This window comes from Sceloporus occidentalis, unplaced genomic scaffold, assembly GCF_023333645.1.
Source record: "Sceloporus occidentalis isolate IW3139 unplaced genomic scaffold, rSceOcc1.0.p SCAF_2, whole genome shotgun sequence".
NCBI classification, from domain to species: domain Eukaryota; kingdom Metazoa; phylum Chordata; class Lepidosauria; order Squamata; family Phrynosomatidae; genus Sceloporus; species Sceloporus occidentalis.
Window position 1 is genome coordinate 53,872,531 of NW_028316982.1, and position 24,180 is coordinate 53,896,710.

Sequence of the window (24,180 nt, forward strand, 5' to 3'; positions counted from 1 at the left end):
GGAAAGTGCAGCTTCATAATAACTGTCTGGTAAACAGATGACACTGACTCATCAAGCACCTCGCATCTGAAGGCATCCACCTATAAATCTCCTAGCAGCTGCAGGAAATCTTTGTTATTCATAAGCTTCTTCAAATGGCCATGCTCTTGGTATTTCTGTGTTCTCTGGCATTCTTGACCCTTGCTCAGGCTACATTTAATGATTTCCTTGCCTCATTCCTTTTTGGCATTGGATATCTGGAAGGATGGATTTGTGGAATGATCCCTGAACTGCACCTCTCTTCATCTTCTGGGATTGTCTGTGCATAACCTAGATTGGACTGATTTCCCTATAGCTGGTTCTCTTTGGAGAATTTAGCTCTTTGGGCACTTGCTACTTGTTAAGCATAGGACAACTCACCACCTCAGAAATGGCTTTACTGTGGAGCTTTGAAGTTCCAAAGCTAGGATTTGGGGGACACTTTTGGTCACTGCAATTGTCAATAACGTAAATATGAATTGGAATAATTATGATGTTGTAAATCAGATGTACAACATTGTAATCAATGAACATAAAAATGACAAACAGAAGAAAATCTTAGGGCAGAGATATAGGAGCTTATCTCATTAACAAATAAGCTGTTTTACCTCTTCTGGCTTGAATTCAGGATCCGGGATACCCCAGGATGTTATCATACTTAAATCGCCACCTATCTAGCCAGAATGCTGCCACCCAGATACATTCCAGATCGAAACCTCACTCAGCCAGCACTTTTTCAAAGTTGGGGAGCTTCTGACTCCAAAAATTGGCCAGCTGAGTGAGATTTTGACCTGGGTGGTGCATCTGGGTAGTGGCATCCTGCCTAGATAGGGGGTGATTTAGGTATGATAACATCTGGGGGCATCCCTGATCCTGAATTCAAGCTGGAAGAGATAAGCCAACTTATTTGTTAATTGGATAAGCTCCATAGAGAGCTTTAAAATAAAGGGTTTGGACTTTATACTACTTGTGGAAAGAGTTGAGAAACTAGAGTCTCCTTCATATTGTACAATTATAGCACTTTGATATCACTATGTGATGTTAATGTGATGGCTATAGCTACAGTTTCCAGGTAATACATAGGAGAGAGCTCCTGTGCCTCTAATAGTTGTGTAGAAGAGGGAATTTGGGCAAGGATTGCTTCTCACACAAGCAAGACCTGCTGAAATTTCCTTTTCTAAACAACCATTAAAGTTATAGGAGCCCTATCCTGCATTTCACCTGGCAACTCTAGGGTTAGGCTAAGGAGTTCAAGATTTTCTAGCTTTGTGAAGTTTCTCAAATTCTCTGCCAGAGAGTTCTGTGGCCTCATTGAACTACAAATCCCAGGATTCCATAGGATATTAAAGTAATATAATTGAGTAGAAAGAGACCTAGTGTAATAGAGGTAGGCAACCTGCAAACCTAGGGCCACTTGTTGGCCTAATTTTGAAAGCCTTCTGAAAGCAAGGACTGGGTGGACAGGGAGAGAAAACAAGAAGAAGAGGTGGAGAGAGTGAGAAAAAGAGAGAAAAGAGATTGTTCAGCCCCATTCCATTTTTGTGTTTAGCCCCACCTGCCACTGGCTTCACCGCTGTCTACCTGCTTGCCTGATAAGCAAACCTTGCTGAAACTGCCTCTTTTTACTACCATTAATGGTACAGGAATCCTCTCCAGTTTTCAATCTGGCAATCCTAGCTCTACCCACTGTTCTCATGTGGTCCCAGACAGATTACTCCAAACAGAATGTATCCCTTGACAGAAAAAAAAAAGTTTATTTCTCTGCCAGTACAAAAGACCTGAGAAAATGGCTAGCACCCAGTTTGTGATTTATGTAGGCTTAAGCCCAACAAAAACCAGCATAAATCTTTCTTTTTTCTTCTTCTTTTTTTTTAATTGTTGTGAAAGTTGGAAATCTGTTGTTGTGTGCCTTCAGTCATTTCTGACTTATGAAAACCCTAAGGCAAATCTATCAGTGGGTTTTCTTGGGCTGAAAGTGTGTGACTTGCCCAAATCACTAAGTGGGTTTCCATGACCGAGCAGAGAATCAAACCCTGGTCTCCACGGTTGTAGTTCAGTACTCAAACCACTACACTGAACACATGTAAACTTCCCTACCAGAGGTCGTTCTTTTTGGAAGAATAAATTCTGACGCGTGTCCAATAACTGGGAACACCAGATCAGAATCTATTCATTCTGGAAGGAGGGACAAATGGCAGAGCGATGCTGCCTGTTTGGGTTTTTTTTTTTAAAAAAAAATACATAAAACTAACCAAAAAAAATGATAGACTGGTCAAGCAAGTAGTTGCTTGACCAAACTATCAATTTTTTGATTAGTTTTATTATTATTTTTTAAAAATATGTCCCCTGTTCTCCTCCTCCCAGGTCCTGTGACCTTGCCTCCATCCCTGCTGGTCTTGGTTCCCCCCCAGCCTCCTCACCATCCCCACCAGCCTTGGCTCTCTCCCCCCGCTGGCCTCCCCGCTGGCCTTGGCTCCCCCCCCCCCCAGCTTGTGCTTCATCCCTGGCTTGCCCCATCCCTGGCTTGAAATGATGCAAACTAAACGGGGATGAAAAAATAAAAACTGATTCCCCTTTTATAGTGAGAATGAGGGATCTTTTGAAGTCAGGTACAGACACAGAGCGGAGCCAAATCACAACCCCCAAATAACCTTTTAGCTAATGCAGTCCATCCAAACACCAATTTACTGACTAGTGGAAATTGAATAAATCTTGGATAATGCCTTTCTGCTTTCCATCCACCTATAGGAGCATAGTTGGATGCTTCTCTGTTGCTCCCCTTGCTTTCCACCAACCTATAAATTGGTGTCAGGGCAGCTGTAATGGTTAAAGGGTGTAGAACTTTATATCTCCCAATCCAAGATCTGAGCCAACATGTGGTCTATTACATTCATGATTGTCACAATTGCAAGAACCACATAAGATAAAGAATAATGACGGGAATTCTTTGGGGCAGTTATGAATGTGTAACTTAGAGTTATGCATCCATGATTCCCCCCCCCCCCCATAATCCCTTCATAGCTCTTAGTATAGGGGCTATGCAGGGACCATAAATGTTCCCAAATCTCCATTTACCAGGAAGCAACTGCTGCAATTGATGAGGGCTTGTTTCCCTGTCAGACAGGAAGCAGCTGGCTGATGGTTGCTCTTGTCTCTTCACTTGAGTGATCTCCAACACAAGAGAGAATTGTGAAAGGCGTCTTGCTTCTGTCTGTGCCACTAGAGATTGTTCATGGGAAAATGTGGTCAGCTGCTTCCTGATTGACAGGGGAATAGGCCCCTATCAATTGCAGTAGCTGTTACCTGGTAAGTGGGGATTGGAGGTGGGATTCAGTACATAGTACAGTAAGTACAGTATTTACACACAGGTACTGTAAGTCCCCAACAGGATTCCAGCCAACAGTAATCTGATATTTGTTTTGTGGCTGCACTCATAACAGTGGACGAGAAGACAAAACACAGTGTGCACTGTGCTTCTGTTCATAACCCTACACCTGTGGAATGGTTCGTGTAATTATTATTGGCCTAAATACATTTATAGACCTTTCCAACTAATGCATAAAATTCAATAAAATAAAACATCATAAAGCCATTAGCTGACGATAATAAAATCCACTGAACAGCAATATAATAAATCCCCCAAACAATTGCGAAATGAAATGCTTGGCATTTCCCTTCCCTTAAAGGTTAGCAGAGAGGTGCGTAGATTGATGCACCTCCTTGGATTTAATTCCAATGTCTGTACATACAGAGATCAGCCAGGGGTAGGAAGATGGATGGCCTTATTACATCTTAGAGTGTTATGAAAGTTAGTGGACTTCTGTACACAGCATTACTGGGAGCAAGGACCGAGATGGAGGAGGATTTTCCCTCCTGATGGGAGGATAGTTCGGCCTCACTTGTCAGGGTGGTTAGAGTGCTGCAGCCCACTCAAGTTTACTTGGCTAGAAATAAAACAGACTAGGAGGACTGGACTGGTGGCAAATTTTGTGAATTCTTCTTCAGGCCTTTGTGCTACCGCCAAGAATCCAGCCAACCCAAATAAGGCCCAAACATATTACCTTCATGCACTAGATTTTTTTTAAATGCATTGCATTGTATGAGTTGTGGGACATTTTCTGATCCAAATAAGAATTGCAGTAAATTGCAGGGCATTAAAATGGCCTGTGGGCAAACAGGAGAGGGTTGTGGGTTTTTTTTTTGGGGGGGGGGAGTTAGAACAGTGCAGGTAACAATGTCTGTAAGAATGGCTATGCTGGATGTCTAAGATTCATAGATTATGCAGCAAAATACAGTGGGACACTGACATTTTGTTCCAGGAGCCCCCATGTCTACAAAAATTTGTGGATGCTCAAGTCACATTAAATATAGTGGCATAGTAAAATGATAAAAAAATAAAGGTATTACTCATTGACAAGGTTGTCAAGTCATGTCCGACCATAGGGGGTGGTGCTCATCTCTGTTACTAAATCAAAGAACCAGCATTGTCAGAGACTACTCTGTGATCATGTGGTCAGCATGATTGCACAGACCGCTGTTTAACTTCCCCCCGGAGTGGTACCTATTTATCTACTTGCATTTGCATGCTTTCAAACTGCTGGGTTCTCAGAAACTGGGACTAGTGATGGGAGCTCACCCCATCATGCGGCACCTGGACCTCGAACAGCCAACCTGCCAATCTTGCAACCAACAGAGTCAGCATCCTAACCGCATCCCTACTACAGTGTGCCCACATCATACGTGGGCGCCTCTTACACAATATAATATAATATTTAATATTTATTTACTTATACCCCATTCTTCGGCCAAGGCTATCAGAGCGGCTTACAAATTGTTAATTAGACATTTCCCTACCCTCAGGCTTACAATCTAAAGAGACAAGACAGAAAAGGAGAAGGGAATGGCAGTGGAGAAGGGGAAAAGTCCAGAAGATCTGCTCTCCCTCTGATGCCTGGACCATGGCAGATGGACTGGAGGGAGGGCCCTTCTTCTTACTCTGATTAGGACCAATTAGGGAAGGCATTGGCCTACCTTCTCTTCCCCTCAGAGCCCAGGATGGAGTCAGATGCCTTGTGGGGAGGCTCAGTTCCTTTAGGGAGGCCTGATAGCATTGGCCCACCCTCTTTTCCCCTCAGAGGCCAGGATGGAGTCAGATGCCTTATGCTGAAAGCTGCACGACAGAAGTAACAATGGTGCGCGCGCCCATGCGCGCACAAACCCCATTATTTTCAATGAGGCTTGAGCATATGCACTACTTGCCTTATGCAGGGGGGCGGGTCCGGAACGGAGTCCCCACATAAGGCAAGGGTGCACTGTAAAATGATATTCCTAGTAAAATGATATTCCTTATAAAAATGGCAAAGTAAAGGTTTGCTTTATAGAATTTATTTATTTATTTATTTTGAATATTTTTGAGCCATGGATGCTTGAATACATGGATAAAGAATACATGGATGTGGAGGGCCAACTTTATGATCCAGGGGATTTAAAATGTTCATGCTGGTACATGAAGGTTAAAAGGCCTCTGCCTGTTGAAATGGTTTAAAATGTGCATTGAAGCACTAAGACATCTGTGAATATTCCTGTTTTCCCTTCTAGGCTCCAGAAGCTTGGAGAAGAAATTGCCATTCAACCTTCGAAAGAGCCACATCTCCCTGAAAACAGCCAGTCCACACCCACCAGCCCCGTCATTGGCTCAGGTAGTCTACCTGAAGGACATTGTCTGCTACCTGTCACTGCTGGAAAGGGGACGGGCTGAGGATAAGCTGGAGTGTAAGTCTTGAGTGACAGGAAGAATGCATGCAACCAGAACATCAGGTGCAAGGCTACCACTGGTGCCATGGTCACAAGTGACAGTGGGGAGGAGGGGGGAGGAAGGGCTGGGTTCATGTATTAGAAGAATCAGTAATGTTAGCAAGCTGCAACTGTGAGCAACTGGCCAGCTCTGAATGTCTAGTGTGAAGGAACCCACTGATAAAGTTCTCATGCATCCCATTTCAATATAGCAGGAATTTCAGTGCAGCATATTCTTAGCGTGGCCAGTGATCAGGAGTGATTTACATTGTACTCCAGGTAAATGTAGAGTGTTGCAAGTTCTGTGACTCTGCTATAGAGCATTATGGGTAGATTTGTTGGTCATGTAACATTACAGAATGCTAATTGATTGCCGCTTCCCCCACTGGCCCTATTTTTTGGTTGTGGCTGTTATTTTGCTTTTCTTTGCTCCTTTCTTAAGAAACAGAAGGCAGACATGAAAGTATGGCCTCTCTACCAGTGTTTAAATTAGGAAATATGAAATCTTTACTCACTGTTTCTCTTGTAATATTAACCAAATCATCCTGCACATACATCAGTGCCTTCTAAAAACTGGGCCATCACAAAAGATTAAGAGGTCAAGCTTCCTTTTCCTTCTCTGCCATACCACATGCACACACACACATTCAAAAGGGATCTTTTAATCTGATAGTCTCCATGAGGGGCATTAAACTTACCTCTGGCCCGTTACAAACGGGCGTAATAGTACGGACTGGGTCCGTATTAGGGTTAGAAAGGGGCGTCCCTTCTGGATGCCCCTAACCCTAATAGGGACCTAGTCCGTACAAAATGGCGGCGCCCATTCCACACGGGGGCCGCCATCTTTACATAGCGGACGTGCTGCATCCACATGTTGCACAGTGCATATGAAGCTGCGAGTGCGCCATTGGCGCCTCGCGGCGTCATATCCGCACCACGGAAAGAAGCACCATTTTGGGGCTTCTTTTTGCTCCGTGAGGGAGCCGCGCGGTTTGGCTGCTGTGGCTCCCTCGTGGAGCAACCGGCAGCGGCGCGAGAATGCCTGTTTTGGGCAGTCCGTAACGCACCTCTGTTTGGCCAACTTGAAGAACCTCAGGTGGTTAAAAAAATATTCTTTCTTCTTAGATCCATAATACTTGTAAAATCCCTGGCCTATTGTATACCATCTGTCCTAGATAAAAAACGGACAGATTACTGCCAGTGAAAGAGACTAAAATTCATAGTTTCACAGTACTTAAAAAAAAACATAAAAAGAAACACACACATTTTTAAGGCTTAAAATATTTGGTCACAGCTACATTATTGGTCTAGGATGTTACCAGAGAGAAGGCTCCTTGTGATGGCAATTGAAAGGAATTCTGTAGTTTTTCCACCTCTCCCTTCCTGAGTTTTTCTGTAATGAAAAAAAAAATGGAAGAAAGTATTGGGAAGAGATTGAGAACAGTAATCAATTGACAAGGCAGAAGCTGAACAATAGCCAGTGTCTCTCACACATACAGTGTCTAGGGAGATTATTGCACAGCATCTTTCACCCGATCAGGGCAGGGGTTGAGAACAGACCAGGCACAGGCTTAAATGGATGTTACTGCACAGGAAAAAGCTGCCAGTGCCACTGGGTGACTATCACCTGTTCCCAGCCACACTTAGTGGCATCAGCAGCTTTTGTGGAGTAATCTCCTAACAGAAAAATAAACAAGCTTAGTCTTCTATGTGAAAACATATAAAATACTTTGTGTACTTACAAATTATTTGTACACAGTCAACTACTTGCTCTTACGGAGGAGAAAAGCGAAGAAAAAAACCTGGCAATTTAGAGTGATGCAGGATGACAGCAGATGTGGCAAAGCAAATAAGCAATTCTGCAAACAAACTATCAGTTACTCAGTCCAGGCATGCAAAACTTGCTAACTATAATAGAAGCATCTAGAAAACATGAAGAATTGCAACGTAAAGCCCACATTGACTTTCACTGCACAGTTGCTCTTGCTCCTATGTGGAATTTTAAAGGGATACAATGCCCAGTAAATGCAGTAATCCTCTTGCATTTTTTCAGTCTGTTTTGGACATCTTCTAAACTAGAGGTCAGAATCATTCAGCCATCTGGATGCTGTTGGACTGCAACTCCTAGCACAACATCTAGAGAGCTGTATGGTTCCCATCCTGATCTAAACCCTCTGTGAATTTTAGTAAAGGAAGCTTAAAAAAAACTTATCTGGATATATGTCTGTGGAAAATGCCCTACTACCAGCCCTGAAATCCTGCAGCTGAGGTATCATGAATGAAGTGAACTGGTGACTGAAATAATGAATTTATCTTTATGAAATGCTCTCCATTCTTTTTAAAGTGTTAAAGAAGAACCAAGGGAGCCCTGGTGGCGCAGTGGTTAAATGCCTGTACTGCAGCCATTCACTCAAAACCACAGGTTGCGAGTTCAAGACAAGCAAAAGGGCCCAAGCTCGACTCAGGCTTGCATCCTTCCGAGGTCACTAAAATGAGTACCCAGACTGTTGGGGGCAAATTAGCTTACTTGCTGTTCACCGCTATGATCTTTGGAATAGCGATATATAAATAAAACAAATTAATTAATTAAATTAAGTACTTGTAGTATGTTGCTAAAACTTGCAGTTGACAGTGCAATAGAGCAAACCATTGAAGTGAAGTTTGTTGTTTTGTTAAGCTGAAATGTCAAACAAATACAAATTCTTTTTAAAAATTACACTTGGGCCAAACCTTTACAGGTCAGAATACAGTCTGCCCTTCATATCCAGGGGTTTCCATTCCAGCCCCCCTCATGGATGGCAAATTCTGCAGGACATCAAGTCCTATTCTCCTCAATGTCGGTTCAGTGTGGCACATGCATGGGCTACCACTGAGCATAACATGGCAGGGCTGTCTGTGGATGCCCCAATTCATGGATTGCAAGCCTATGGAAAGGAAGAGCTGACTGTACTCCAGGAGCAAACTGGAATATTCCGGCTCCAGAGCTGCACCAATGTTGCCCCATTACCAGGGGCCCTCAGGGTGACCAGATGTCATAACTACAAAGGAGGACAAGGCACTGCAAAATGACATTTAAGAAAAATGTAGGGCATTACAAAATAAAAGCTGAAAACACTCATATAAAAGGAAACATGCTTCTCAGTCATGCTCAAAATGGAGGATATTTTGGATTGCTTCCTAAACAGAAGGCTGAAATGTAGGACATATCCTGGAAAAGCAGGATATCTGGTCACCCTGCGGGTCCTCAGTTTCAATGCTGGGCAGCTGTTTGCCTGTGCATTCCTATGTGCTGCCACCACAGTGAGTCACTTGCCCTGAGATCAGAACAAGGCACACAACATCAACCACATGGCTGGGCTGCTCTTTCTGACCTCAGAGTGAGAGATTTGCTGTGGTGGTGCCAGCGCTGGATGGCACAGCAGGATGCATTGTAAATAGCTGCATGGCCTCACAATGGAAGGCTCTAGATCTTCTGGGAAGATCCAGAGAAAAAGATGAGTCATTTAAAATTGCTTTAAGTCACGTATACAGCGGCTTTAGCATCAGGATAGTTTGCACCAGAATTGGGGATTGGGTCCTGTGTCATCAGGACTACTCATTGTGAGGATAGAGGGAAACCCTATGCAGACAACCCATGGAGATTTATTTTTAAAGCGGGGAGAATGACAATCTGGCCCTATAGAAATGGAGCTTTTCTCCATTTAAGTTACTATTTGTAGCAAGAATGAGGGAGGTGGTTTTGGAACATTATCAGTCATTTTCAGTGCAAACTCACTGCAGAGCTGATTCACAAAACTACAAGGCTTCCAGCAGTTGTTTTTCCTCCTTCTTTTGAAGGTTCCCAATATGTGCCAAGCTGATTGTCTGAGTCATGTGCCATTAGAAGTTCCTCATTTTACACACCAATCTACACCAGTGAATACTGCAAAGGTCAGGTTCATTATGAAACATCACTTAAAAGAACACCTTGGAGTTATCCTAGCAGCATTATCAGCCTATTCAGGCATAACATTTCAAAGTGACTGTGTCCACAAGATCCTTTCACAGTGTCATAGCAGGAGTTGAAATGTGCTGCCAGAATCAGCTTCTAGGTGGAAGAAAGGATTCCTGTTTAAATTGGAACCTAGGTACTCTTCTCTAGTCCTCACGGACTAGAGGGAGCAACGATATCAAGATGACAGAGCATCGCCTTGAAAAATACATATGCGGATGCAGATACATATACATTTTGTCCTGTACACTGTAGATAGCACCAAGTAGAGTAGACCCACTGAACTAATAGAATTTACTTATGTGTTGACTTATTCAACAATTATTTCAATGGAGCCATCTAGCTGGCACTGACTCATACATATTGAGGGCCTCCATGAGTAGGGTAAGTGATTTGCTGTATAAAGCAGAGCTTGGAAAACATTGATTGGTTGGGCTGCAAATCCCATATGCCCTTAAAAACAATGTTTGCAAAAGTGTTAAAAACTGAGTTGGGAAACAGTGGCTTTTCCCCCTACTTCTCAATGTAGAACTTGGAAAACTGAATTTCCAAATGGGGAAAGATTTTTTCATTTGTGCTAGAGTTGGTGTTTATTATTTTTATTTAAATACTTTATTGAAAGATGTATATAAAAATATATCATATAAATAACCAGACATCACATTACACACAATACACCTTACACAATACACATTACAACTACACTAGTTTAAAAATAAAGACTTCCAAACCCCAGAGCACTGGATATATCCTTCCACATTCATTTCAATAGAGTTGGTGTTATTTTAATGGCATACTCAGAACAGTTGTGGTTGATGCTTCTTGTATCATTCTTAATGACATCTGCAGAACCTGCCCCTGTGCAAACGTCCAGAGATTCATCTCAGTAGATGCAATGCTTCTGATATGGCAACCTTCATTTTGAATGGATGGTAGTAACTTGGGAATTTCAAGCTTCTCTTTTTGAAATGCTGCCTAGCAAATGTACAGGGGGATTTGTTTTAATTGTGAAAAAAAGTAAATTAATTATGTGAGGAGCAAAGTTGCTATCCTCCTTTCTTACTGCTTGCTTAGTCGCAGTGCTAGATATGAAATGTGGCTTGTGTTAGCATTTGAACTGATTGTCATGCTCTAATGCAGAGACAGGAGAATTAATGGAGATGGTTAGAAACTGGGTTATAATGAGGAGATATGCAAGCTGCTACCTATTTGTTACCTTCTTCAGTGCACAGAGCCAAAGCCCTGGGAAAGAAATGATTGCTCTCCTGTTATTCTTATCTAAAAATGTACACGTCTGCCCTCTGGTGCCTTCAAATTGTTTCCCATGCCTTTATACAACAAATCAGTTTTAAACCGCATCATGTTTTGTTGAATATGAAATCCCTGATATTAAAGAAGTTTGGATTACTCCTACTTAAAGACTTGCACTGCAAATAGGTTTTTCCACTTTGTCACCTTTTCTTTTCTTCTCTTTTTCCTTTGAACATGACCTGACAAGACATGGCGCAGTCAATCAATTAAAGATTCATGGCATGTGGAGAGCACCAAGGTCAAAAGATAAATTTGGCACACAAACACAGCATCAGGAACAAAAGAAAGGAGGAAAACACAGTACTTGAAAGCAATGGGAAATTTTAAGCTGTAGAAATGACTGTCATTGAAATAGGGTCAGAAAGAGTTTCTTGTAGTAGAACTGTTTCATAATAATTTTGCCAGTACTGCTGGTTTGCAGATTTTGCAATTCCTCTTTTTTATTTTAAATTGTTTTGCAGATTTGATCAGCTATTAAACTTGCTCAGGGCTGGTTCCAGGTCCAACCCTGGACAAACCATCTTCTGGTGTAGTGCTACTCAAAGTGATTGTGGACAGGTGCAGGTCTGTGAGCCATTGGCTCCCAGTCCACAGCAAGTTTCCAGCAAAGAAAGAACCGGTGGTAGCCAGTGGGTGCAGATTTAGCACATTGGAAACAAAATCCTCGGGTCTTTCATATCAGATAGCTTAACAAGTCCTGCTCTGATAAACTCCTTCTCTGTCAGTGGTCCCTGATAGTAAAAGTAAGACCAAGTAACTTTCAAGCAACAGTAGCCTCATTGGAAAGCAGGATCTAGCTACCATATTTAAAGTTCACACAATGTCCTGAAGTGAAAATACATCAAGAATATTTTGGGAATCCTTGGTACTACCTGTCCTTGGGGGTGACTGCATGCTTTTCTGAGGCAAGAGATTGTGTTGATGATGAACGTGCTACTGATAGGATGTCCCAAGTCAAAAAAGCTTTTGCTGAAGAGCCAGACTAAATGTGCCAAACACCTGGTGTCACAGGTGGAGAATCTCTCACAGACAGCAGCAGTGGTACTTTAGCTATCTCTGAAGGAGTTAGTACTGTTCAAAAGAAGGCAATGGGAAAGTACTCCTGACTTCTTTTTACTTTAGAAATCCTATGATGAAACAACAAAAAATTAAATAAGAGAATACCAGAATATGAGACTCCCAGATCAGAAGGCAATCAACCAGCCGAAAGGATGATCAGCTGCTAACATGTACAAATGTGAAAGAAAATTCCAGGGTTGTACAATGCATATATTAGGAACATGGAATGAATCAGGGAAAGGTAGAAATTATAAAGCAAGAAGTGCAATATACACATAGCGATACATGGTGATAATCAGATAATTATGCAAAATTTTAGTCTGTAATTTACAAAGGAGAAGTGGGAAGGCATTAATAGTGAGATAAGATGTAGTAAAATCAGTCAGGGGATACAGTGCAAAGTCTGACTGAATAATATCAGTAAGACTCCAGAGAAAGGAGTATAACTGTAATTCAGGTTTATGCTCCCACCACCAAGGGAGAAAGTGAAGAAATTAAAAGATTCTCCATGTATCTCCAAATGGAAATTGATCACACACCAAATGGAACCGCTAGGTAATAACAGGCATTTGGAAAAGTAGACAGCCAGACATGGCAGTAGAATTCAGCATAGGCTTAAGATATAAAGCAGGAGAATGAATTCTCAAATTTTATGAGGTCAGCAGTCAGGTAATTACAGATATGACTATGTATATGGATATCATCTGATGGCCAGTATAAAAATCAAATAGACAACATAATTGGAAGCAGGAGATGGAGAAGCACCATTCTCTCTGCAAAATCAAGACCAAGAGCAGATCATGGCTAATATCAACATTAAAGCTAAGGAAATACACCAAATCAATAATTGTGCCAAAATACAACCTAAAGAAAATTCCTGTGGAATTTAAAGATGATATAAACAACAGATTTGCACTACTAAGCTTGGTGTATAGGGAACCAGAACTGAGGACTGAAAGCAGGGATAGTGGCAGCAAGAATGAAAAAAGATACTATCTCTAGCTAAAAAGAAGAAGAAGCCTCAACTCTGAAAGCAGTTAAGGGCTGACAAGAAGCAAAAATAAAAAGTTACAAAAACAGGGTCAGAATCCTGAATTCAACAATAGTGAATTTTTATAATAATTTTTATAATAATTTTTTTATAATAATCAATACAAAAAAGCAGAAGACAGCAAAAAGAGCAGACCATGTTACCTCTTCCACAAGATCCAAGAAATTCAGGGTAAATTAAGAGTAAGGCTGTTTTATAAACAAGAAGGGAACACATTATATGAGTAAAAGAAATTTTAAAAAAAGATGAAAGCAATACACTAAGGAACTGTATAAAATAGATGAAATGATGACAGATTCCTTCAAGGGAGAACCATTTGAAGATGAACTCTTGATTTTGGAAAACTGCAGTAAGAATAATTCTCAACATGCTTGGGAGAAATAAGTCACCAAGTATAGGTGGCATAGCAATAGAGTTGTTTCAATCTATAGAAACAGAATCCATTTCAATTCTAACAAAAATTGCCAACAAATGTGGAAAACAAAGTTTCATAGCATGGAAACATTCAATATACATTCGTGTTCCCAAGAAAGGGGACAACCAGGGACTGTAATAACTATTGCACTCATCTCTCATGCAAGCAAAGTGATGCTCACGATTTTACAGGAAAGGTGTTTACCATATATGAAGCCAGAAATGGCAGGTGTCCAAGCTTGGTTCAGAAAAGAAAGTGGCACTAGTGGGTCATACTGCAAACACAGTTGGATAGTGGAACGTAATAAAGAATTTCAAAAGAAAATTTATCTGCACTCTAAAAGAAAAGGGGTGTGCTGCAACATTTGATCCTCTTGTTGTGTAACCTTAACTCTGGATAAGAGGTCACTGTCAAGCCACACAATGGAGAAACAGAATTGTTTTCTGTTGGCAAAGGGGTGAGACAAGGCTGCATTTTATCATACTATCCTTTAATTTATATGCAGATCATATGGAAAACAGGATTAGACTCATATAAGGAAGCATTAAAATTGGGAGAAGGAATATCATCAATTTAAGATACGTAGATGACACCATATTACTTACAGAAAGTAGCAGACCTGAAACAACTATTGATGAAAGTTAAGGATGAGAAGTGCAAATTCAAGTTTATAGCTAAACATCAAGAAAACAAAAATAATGGCCACAGATAATTTACTTACTGTAACATTAAAGTTGGTAACAAGTTATTTGGAGGGTGAGGGGAGAGAAATAGTTCAAGAGTTTGTATACCTAGGCTCAGTCATTAATCAAAGTGGAGACTGTAGTCAAGTTATCAGAAAAAGACTGAGATTTGGAAGGAACCGGATAAGCTCCTCAATGGTGTAGTGGTATGAGTTTCAGACTATGACTATGGAAACCATGGTTCTAATCCTTGGTTAGCCATGGAAACCCACCGGGGCACCTTGAGCTAGTCACAAACCTCAGAGGAAGCCAAAGTAAAATCCACTCTGATCAAATTTTGCCAAGAAAACCCAGCGATAGGTTTGCCTTAGGGTAACCATAAGTCAGAAATGATTTGAATGTGCAGAACAACAAAAACAAAAAGAGACGAATGCTAGCAAGAGTCTTCTATTACCTGCCTTTTATTATTCTTTCTCTCTAGTCTTCACATGGCCAATAATGGAAGTGCCCTCTGCCTGCTAGGAAATCCCTCAATGCCATCTTAAGAGAGACAACATCTCAGACACAATGCAGGCACATTGTGCCCATTTTTCTCATGTATGTGACACTTCAAAAGCATATTTAAGTACTCCCCCATTCTATGATCCTTAAAGATAGCCAGTCCTTTTGTGTCAGCTTCAAGAATACAAGCAGATCCCTTCTGGACTGAACCAAAGTCCTGTCTGTCTAGTGCAACATCTTGATTCCCTTGCAGTAACTTATCTGTTACACATATGCCCCAGCATTTTGCTTCTGATCCTGGAGGTAACATAGAGCTTTTGTAGCTTTAAATCACTGGACGACTTTAAATAACTTTTATGTATGAATTTAATTCTTTAAAGCTTTCTTTACTGACAGGAACATTGTTGTAGTGTGATTTGTGTTTTCAATATTTGTCCTTTGAAAAAAATCTTATGCCAATGGCCTGTTATTATTATTATTATTATTAACCTTTATTTATAAAGCGCTGTAAATTTACACAGCGCTGTACATACAATCTTTTTAATTGGACGGTTCCCTGCCCTCAGGCTTACAATCTAAAAAGACACGACACAAAAGGAGAAGGGAAAGGTGGTGGGGAAGGGGCCTCTCTAGTAGGATAATACATATAAAATACATAGCAATACAGGAAATGATTCAATAAAACAGACAACAAAAGAACAACAAAAAGCAAGTGACAATTATGCAATGCCTGGGAACGCTTCTCTGAACAGGATGGTCTTCAGCTCCGTTTTGAAGCTGGTTAAAGAAGAGATGGCTCTTGTTTGCGGGGGAAGAAGGTTCCAGGAGTGAGGGGCAGAGAGTGAAAAGGGGCGAATCCTAGATGGGGCAGAGGAAATCCTGGGCTGGGACAGCAGACCTTGACTACCAGAACGGAGGGCCCTGGTGGGAAGGTGAGGATAAAGAAGGTCTGATAAGTAAGGAGGGGCCAGTCCATGGAGGGCTTTAAATGTGGACAGCAGGAGCTTATACTGAATGCGGAAAGGGAGAGGGAGCCAGTGAAGGGATGCCAACACAGGAGCGATGTGGTCAGAGCGGTGGGCGGATGTGATAATGCGTGCAGCTGAATGCTGGACAGAAATTAAAGGACGGAGGTGAGAAAGAGGAAGCCCACCCTGTAATTCATTACAGGGAAGTGAGAGATTCATTTCATTATTTTTTTAACCAGAATTTATCCCATTCTCACACAACCCAGAGCTTAGCATGGACCCCAAATGCAGTTTATGGTCAGAAGTTCTTGCTTTTCTCAGTATGCATACATTTGGAAAATGCACATGGAAGACCAACATAGTTTTAAAATATGCACAAATATGCACCAGTCAACAATAAAAATACATAACAATTGAAAAATGTCCATGGAAATATGCAAAATTTCACAGCAAAAAATTATCACAATCCAATACAGGGGCAAGTCAAAACATTATTTGAGGTAAAAATCAGAGAACTTGGATGAGTCTGAGTTTTGTTGATGCATGTATTTCTAATATGAATGAGTGTTCATTGCATTTCCTTTCTCCAAAGTCTGTCTGGGATTTCCTCAGATGAGAATAAATTTAAATCCATGTAGATTAAATCACTGCTATAAGAAGAAGCCCATTGCTGCACTTCATACCCCTTCTATTAAGTGAATATGTGTGTGTGTGCACGCACAAAGTCAAGTCACCTGTTAACTTATGATGACCACTTGAATTTCAAGGAGTTTTTAAGGCAAGGAATACTCAAGATGGTTTTGCCAGTTCCTTCCCCTGCAATATAGCTCACACCACCTGCTATTAATTGGCAGTCTTGCATTCAGGGCTGGTTCCTTTTGAGAATTTAGGCCTATTGTTAAGTGTATACAAATCATAATATATTTTTTCAAAACCAGAAACATAAATAGCCATAATATTTGATCTCATATATCTGATCCCTGCCGAGTTTCAAAATCAGGATTATCCCAGGCCCTGAGATTTTAGGGACAAAATCTGAGGCCTAGGAGTGACCCCTTGTGAAGTCACAGGAGATGGGCACTGGTGATATTACAAGCGTGATAATAATAATAACAACAACAACAACAACAACAACAATTTTATTAGTATTTTCCCACCTCTCCCAGGTGGAGCGAAATGGGTTTACAGTCAAGCAACAACAACAGTATACAAGAATAAAACATATAATATTCATAGTTAAAAACAGTTTTAAAACAATACAATCATCCTAAATAGAAAAGTGGGGTGAAGTCCTTACAAGAGATTGGGTGCGTAGGCTTGCCAGAAGAGATCCGTCTTAACAGCCCTCTTGAAAGCCTCCAAGGAGGTAATAAGACGTTGCTCTTCTGGAAGGTTATTCTATAGTTTAGGAGCCACTGAAGTAAAAGTTCTTTGGGAAGTTGAAACCAATCTAGTTGGATGCGCCTTCAACAGATTTTTCCTGGAAGTTCTAAGAGTGCGGGGCGGACTATATAGGGAGAGGCTTTCCTTTAAGTAACTCGAGCCTGAGCCATATAGGGCTTTATAGGTAATAACCAACACCTTGTATTGTGCTTGGAACCTGATGGGTAGCCAATGAAGAGCTTTCAAAATAGGTGATATATGGTCAAATTTCGAAGAACCAGTGACCAATTTGGCTACCGCATTTTGTACCAATTGAAGCTTCCAAACTTGGTACAAGGGTAGTCCCATGTAGAGCGCATTACAGAAATCAAGACGTGAGATTACCAGTGTATGTACCACTGCTTCAAGGTCCCCTCGGTCCCGGTAGGGACGCAGTTGGCATATCAACCGAAGTTGGTGCCAAGCACTCCTGGCTGTCGTATCTCCTTGAGATGACAATTGTAGCAATGAGTCCAGGAGTACTCCCAAGGTGCAAACTTTGTCCTTTAGGGGAAGTGTGACCCTGTCCAGGACCGGGTGACTAATTTACTTCCCAGGACCCTGAGGGACCTCTCGCTAGTACCTCCGTTTTCTCTGGATTCAACCTGAGTTTGTTTTCCCTCATCCAGCCCATTACTGACCTTAGGCAGGCATCCAGAGGAGAGATGCCATCCGTAGTCACTGCAAATAAATCTAGATGTCATCAGTGTACTGATAACACCGCGCCCCTTGTCTCCGGATGATCTCTCCCAGCTGCTTCATGTAAATTTTAAATAGCATGGGGGATAGAATGGCGCCCTGAGGGATGCCAGATGTCAGCTCTCTCTTAGAGGATCAACTTTCCCCCAGCCTCACCATCTGGAATCTGCCCAAGAGGTAGGAATGGAACCACTGGAGCACAGTGCCCCCGAAACCTAACTCCCGGAGGCGTTCCAGAAGGATGCTATGGTCAATGGTATCGAAGGCCGCTGAGATGTCCAAGAGCACCAGCAGGGTCACACTTCCCCTGTCGATACCCAGACGGAGATCATCGACTAAGGCGACCATGGGCGTCTCAACTCCGTATCCCACTCTAAAGCCAGTTTGAAATGTTGTCTAAAGCCAGTTTGAAAGTGATGTTGTACAGGGCAACTGCTGATGATATCACTGAGCATGATGTATTACACATTAAGCACAACTACATAGGGTATATCAGTGATGGTGAACCTTTTAGAGACCAAGTGCCCAAACTGCAACCCAAAACCCACTTATTTATTGCAAAGTGCCGCATCCCTCTGGCTTTCTAGTAAAAAACTCTGGCAAACCCTGTGCTGGGGCAACAGTGTGCATGCCTACAGAGAGGGCTCTGAGTGCCACCACATAGGTTCGCCACCACTGAGTACATCATTCAGATAAATTCACCAAGTCTAACAAAGAAGGAAAACATTTATGCAAACAAACTTTTCAAGGCACCCTGAAATTTCACCCTGAAATTTCTCTCCCCATTGCTTTGGACTAGGGTCACATCCTGAGATCTGGCCATCCAACTCCCTGTGCTCCCTGTGCACAGTTTGGAAACATTACTTTTTGGACTACAATATCAAGAATCTCCTAGTCAGTATGACCACTGACCATGTGGGCTGGCAGGATTCTGGGACTTGACATCCAAAGAAGTAACATTTCTAGTCTCTGCAAAGGACTTTGTAGTACTGCCATTGGATGATTCAAGAACCCATTCTTAGTGGTAGGCTATTCGGCCTGAAAATAATAGAATTCTGTAACATACTGCTTAAATTTACAAGACTAAGCATTATGTGTTTAATGTTCATGTATTTGTTTAAATGTGGATTACTTTCATCTGTAGTGTTAATTGGAGGCTACTGGTTCATGAGAATATTGATGTGAATACAGCAGTAGAGTCAAGAGACTGACCAATGAGCTGATTATGCCTATGTGTGAATGCATTTATTACAGACTTCTGTTGTTTTTGTGTTCTCTTGCAGTTATGTTTCGGCTGTATGATACAGATGGCAATGGCCTCCTGGACAGCTCGGTAAGCCATCCTTTAAGGAAGTACCCCTTTCAAAGAAAGAGAGGTCACTGTTTTTCTAAATGCCCAGGAGGCTTCCCAGTGGCATCACTAGGGTTGGTGTCACTAGGGTTGGTGTCATGGTGTCACCTCCCATTGACCTCCTCCCATACCACACCATGCAATATCCTTAGTAATGTTTTTTGTACTAATGTTACTCATAAATCATCGTTCTTGTATATCATTTAATGCAATGGCAATAGTTGTGATGTAACTAGCAACATTAAAATTATACCTTTAAATTACAATATCATAAGCACATCCTAAATATATTTTCATTTACTTAGTTTCAGTTGATTAAAGTGAACATTTGGTAAGATGTAATGTTTTCAAATAAAATTTTAAAACCTGAGGCCTCTCCTTTCTCTGCTCATTGAGCCCTCATCCTACTCACACCTTCTCTTCTACTGAGCTTTCAAGGTTTTAAAGGGATGCAAGTGAACATCACAGATCATTTCTGCCAAAGGCACATGTTTTAGGAGCAATGGTGTCACCTGTACTTTAGGGTGTCATCCAGTCCGCACTCCCTGCATCCCCCCCCCCCCCAATAAGGACATCCCTGGGCCTTCTACTGTGATTCTGGATTCACCAGTTAAAAACATTACTTTTGGGATTATAGCTTCCGGAATTCCCCAACTAGCAGGGTGTCCAAGTTGACTGGAGGATTCTGGGAGCTGTAGTGTCCCCCAAAAACATTGTTTCCAAATTCTGGCATAAAACAAAGTGTAGATCAGCAAAATCTAAGTCATCTTCCCAGGGAGTCTGTGATTGTGTCCTGGCTGTTCAGATGCTTGACTCAATAGTGGATATTGCTGTTTTAACCTGTTTTATATGATGTTTTTAATTTGTTGCTTTAACTTTTAGATTGTACGCCATAGGTAGGCTTTTATATTCTTGATTTTACTTGGTTTTGTACAGCGCCGTGTAGATTTACGGCACTTTATAAATAAAGCTAATAATAATCATCATCATCATCATCTCTGGATAAAACTGCTAGATTTTATGCAGGCATTTGGGGTTTGGAAGCAGGAGCAGTTTCAGTTTGAGTAGTTCTTCATCACAGTGCCTTCTGGTTGTGCCCCTTCCATGCTGGGAGACCCTGGTGGGCTTAACTGGTAGCAAGAGCATCAGCACAGCTGGACCTGGCCAGTTTATTTCCCCCACAGGATTCTTGGTCTAGCATTCCTCTTTCTGAAACATTGTGGGAGTTTAAAATAGCAGCTCCTAAACCCAGAGTCCATTTTAATGGTAAAGGTGAAGTGGTAAATGGTAAGGTGTCAACTGATGATAACAATTATGGTAACAAGGGGGTACAATTAGTGCCAATAGGGAGCACTATCTGTGGCCCACAAGCCTGATGCAATCCTTGAAGATCTATGGATATGTGTACTTGCTAGGATATGTTTAAAGCAGCTTAAAATGGCTACTTCATCAGATTTCTTAACAGCATAAGAAAATGTTTGTCTGAGCTGCCATTAATCCTACCAGAAATTCCACTGAACTGAGGTATTTTTCTTTTTTTTTTTTCAGTTATGTATACTGTTGCTATAGTGTGAGATCTTTAACCAGTTTATCCTTAGAACCTCCCAAAACAAGGAAATGAATCCACACAGTGACCCCAATGAAACAGCTAACAGGCTTATCAACCTTCATAAAATATCAGACGACATCTTCTTGTGTGCCAATATATGTCTGTGATGTCCACACACAACATCACTGAAAATGTACACACAGACACATCCTTTGTGTACCTTTGTTCATCCCTTTGTCTTATTTCTGAACTCAGGAGCTGGATCGTATTATCAATCAGATGGTTCATGTTGCAGAATACTTGGAGTGGGACTCCACTGAACTAAGACCGGTGAGTTATACAGAGAGCTCTTTTAGTTCACTAAGCCTTCAGTGTTCTGCTGTTCTCCTTTGAGCAGGAAACACTACTGATTTTTTTTTTTTTACTGTTCACTGGAATGACACATCTGTGTAAGAAGTCATCTTGAATAACCAACAAGAACTTCTTGTGTCTTCATCCTTTAGAGATTTTACCAATCACATGGTCATATCACAAAAAGGTGGATCTCCAAGATGGAAAACAAAGAAGATGAAGAAAAAATATTTTTATTGGTGCATGTCTTGTCAGTTGGGATGGTGAAAACGGTCCTAAAGATGTTCTTTAGACTACAATTTCTAACTCACCATTAGTTATCCTGCCTACTGTCTTGGCCAGGGGTAGGCAACTTTTTTGAGCCGGGGGCCAGGTTGCTGTCCCTCAGACAACTGGGGGGCCAAAGCCAAAAAGTAAATAATTAAATATTTTTTTAAAAAATTAATTAATTAAATAAATAAATAAACTGGGACAAATGTAGGACAAAATTTTCAAATGGAGGACACTTTTTAAAAATGGAGGCCATGCAAAAAAAATTGCTGATTTTTTAAAAAATGTTAATATAAATGCATTTTCGGAGGCTTCTATAGACAATTGCCCCCCTTGCCTACCACTTGCCCCCCCTTGCCCGCCTCCTCCTGATAAGCCAAAGGCCCCACACCCTCACGTGAGAGGCCAAAGGCTCCGGCGGCAATCGGCAGCAGGACCGGGCTGGGGCCGGTCCCAAGGCCTTGCTGGGCCGCATCCGGCCCGCGGGCCGCAGGTTGCCTACCCCTGGTCTTGGCTAAGCTCTGAAACCGACGGTAACTAAGAGTACAATTCTGGCACAAGCAAACATGAATCAGAAGGAGGCAAAGAGGAAAAAAGGGTTGTCTGGTTTTGGATCAATAAAGGCCTATTTTTGTTGTGTTCCTTTAAGTCATTTAAGACTTATGGTGAACTTAAGGCAAACCTATCACAGGGATTCCGTGGCACAATCTGTTCAGAGGGATTTTGCCTTTTCCTTCCTCTGATGCTGAAAATGTGTGACTTACCCAATGACCTTTTCCCAGTAACATTCCAAGGTATGCTGCAAATCCTCCTAGAAGCACCAGCACCCTACTGTTCCAGGGACTAGTGTCCCTCTTTATTAAGCTGCTTTGTCTATCATGCCAAATGTCCCACCCTTCTACATATCTACAAGGTACCCTGGAATTGGTAATTATTACAAAAGCATGATACAAATGAAAATACAGATCTGTATCCTAATTTGATGAATGAGCGCACTGTCTGTTCTAGAAAGCGACCTAGATCATTGGCTAGCAACAAGTTCAGAATGTTTCTTGTTCTGGTCTAGCACCATTTCTGATTCTCTCAATAGCAGCTTCATCTCAAGCAAATTTGATATGGGTTGGACAATTGTATACAATTGTATACAGAGATAGAAAAAACAGCTTTCCTAAATATCCTAATCGTGACCTAAATTCAGCCTCCAAGGTTTTCTTCATGCAATAATAGGGCTCCATCTCTGGCTGGAGGCCTCCTGTACTCTTCTTCCCCATGCATGAGCTCTGATTTTCAGTGCCAATGTGCAAGGCCTATTGGTAGAATCACTGCAGTTTTGCATGTTGAAGGGGGATGTGATGGTTCTAAATGGATTTTGCTTTCCACAGATCTTGAAAGAGATGATGGAAGAAATAGACTATGATCATGATGGAACTGTGACACTGGAAGAGTGGATTAGGGGTGGTATGACCACCATCCCCCTGCTAGTTTTGCTGGGCATGGAAACAGTGAGTAGCAGGTCTGGTGTAAGAGAGGGTAGCCTACTGTTAGCACTTAACTGAAAACATGTTCATCTCTAGCTGGATCATTAGTTACAGTCGTCAAACCAGGTTCATTTATCTAGTAATTCAGTTTCATGCCATTTGTCTTTTGCATCCATTATTATTATAAATTTATATTTTGAGCCCAATAATACTATAAAGTCACTTCAAAATAAGTAGTTTCAAAATCTGCTTCTGTTTAAAATAGCCATGTGTATAGAAGAGAAGAACAAGGACTATTCCATAGGTCCTAGGTTTGGCCTATGGTAGCTCTGGTTAAAGCAGTGTTGGAAAAAAATCACTGCCTGAAACCCTGGAGAGCCACTCCCAGTCAAAGGAGTCAATACTGGGCAGGATGGATTGAGACCCTGAATCAGTTTAAGGCAGCTTCTTATGTTTATAAAAGGAGAAGCTTGTGTGAATGCTGCCCTGAGCAGTTTGACAGAAGAGCATGATACACAATGGAGCGAGAGATGGAAAAGTAATCAGCAATGTCAGTTTGTAGGAAAGCAGCAGTATTCTTCAAGAAAAGGAATTAAAGAATTATTTACAATTATTGTACTCCACTGGATATTTCTTTGGGAAGATGAAAGAAATACTACTCTTACGTTAAAGTTATTTATTTTCTGACAGTGCTTGTATGCCACTTGACATAGCAGCACCACTAAGCAGTTTATGTTAAAATATGCATCTAATACAGAATTAAAACAATATAAAACAGATCAAAAACTATTTATAGCTAATAAATTAAACATTACAAAATCCACTACAGTGTTCAACAGCTGAAGAAGGCACACACAGACAGACATGTCTGCAGCAGCCATTTGAAGTTGGACAAGTTCCTCACTTCTCAGACCATGCAGGGGATTTTGTTTAAGAGGGTGAACAGCAACAAACCACACAGGGAATTTTGTTTAAAGGATAAGTGACACCACTGAGAAAGTCCATTTTTATGATATTATGCAATGATATCAATCAATAAGGCCTTTCTCAAGTCCCTCAAGTCTAACTGGGTAGCCTGTATGGGAAAGGCAGCCTACTAGAAGTTCTAACAATACATTAAGATCATGATCATCTTTTAGTATTATTACTAAATTACTGCCACCCACATATGTTAAGATACATTGACTCCTGTGTTTGTCTCCCAATTCCTCCCAATTCTTTATCTACATCTCTATCTATCTATCTATCTATCTATCTATCTATCTATCTA

The 24,180-nt window shown here is 41.3% G+C and overlaps 1 protein-coding gene across 3 annotated transcripts in view; it reads left to right on the forward strand.

Annotated features, from left to right (window-relative positions):
* Positions 1-24,180, forward strand: part of LOC149318320 (diacylglycerol kinase beta-like) — a 181,931-nt gene that overhangs the window by 73,293 nt on the left and 84,458 nt on the right. For 2 of the 3 annotated variants that reach the window (XM_089509406.1, XM_089509407.1), the window contains 4 exons: positions 5,617-5,790; positions 19,195-19,244; positions 21,067-21,141; positions 22,815-22,934. In XM_089509406.1, coding sequence (XP_089365532.1) covers positions 5,617-5,790; positions 19,195-19,244; positions 21,067-21,141; positions 22,815-22,934 — 419 coding nt within the window. Of the gene's footprint in view, positions 1-5,616; positions 5,791-19,194; positions 19,245-21,066; positions 21,142-22,814; positions 22,935-24,180 lie in introns of those variants that run through there. The other variant, XM_089509408.1, reaches the window with a different exon arrangement.